At 50.2% G+C, this 636-nt stretch overlaps 1 protein-coding gene across 1 annotated transcript in view; it reads right to left on the minus strand.

Moving 5' to 3' along the window:
* Positions 1 to 6: 6 nt before the first annotated feature.
* LOC104990712 (protein Shroom4-like) overlaps positions 7 to 636 on the minus strand; it is a 6,026-nt gene continuing 5,396 nt past the window's right edge. The window contains exon 3 of the mRNA XM_010843003.1: positions 7 to 522. Within this exon, the coding sequence (XP_010841305.1) occupies positions 253 to 522 (270 nt within the window). The 3' untranslated portion in view covers positions 7 to 252. The remainder of the gene's footprint in view (positions 523 to 636) is intronic.

Consider the following 636-nt stretch of genomic DNA (forward strand, 5'->3'; position numbering starts at 1 on the left):
GAGTGTGGTTGTATGATCACACTTTGCTTCAGCTCCTACTTCTTGCTTCTGCTCTCTCTCAGGTAGAAGCTTGGGGCCTCCCCAGGACTTCTTAGCTGGTTGGGAATACCACTAGGTTAAGGGGCAGTGAGAGAATATGGAACAAACTGCTAACTAACTGCTATCTAATTTGCTAATAAACTGCTAACAAGGACTGAAAGCACTTCCCACTGTGGTGGGGCAGGGATGGTATAGGCAGTCTGCTGGTAGAAATTAGAAATTACTGGGCCCCAGGAGCAGGCTCTCCCTGAGACATTTGAGCTGTTCTTCCCCGAGCTTGATCTTCTCTTCCAGCTCTCGCTGTTCAATGATGAGAGCAGATTTCATCTTCACAAAGTGCTGGTAATCTTGGAGCTGGTCCTGAGGCAGGTAACGGGAGACCATGCCAAACACCAACTTCTCCCGACGGTCCACATGCTCCTTCAGCTCCTTGGCATCTGCCAACTGCCCTGTCAGCTGCTGCTTCTTCTCTATCAGCACCAACTGGGGAAGCAGAAGACCAATAAGGGCCATCTCAATCCAGTTATCTCATCAATGCAGTACTCTACGAAGGATGCTCCCACAAACCCACTAGCCCCTCTGCTCAGTCACCAGGTC

Source organism: Bison bison, unplaced genomic scaffold (assembly GCF_000754665.1).
Source record: "Bison bison bison isolate TAMUID 2011002044 unplaced genomic scaffold, Bison_UMD1.0 scf7180017847386, whole genome shotgun sequence".
NCBI lineage: Eukaryota > Metazoa > Chordata > Mammalia > Artiodactyla > Bovidae > Bison > Bison bison.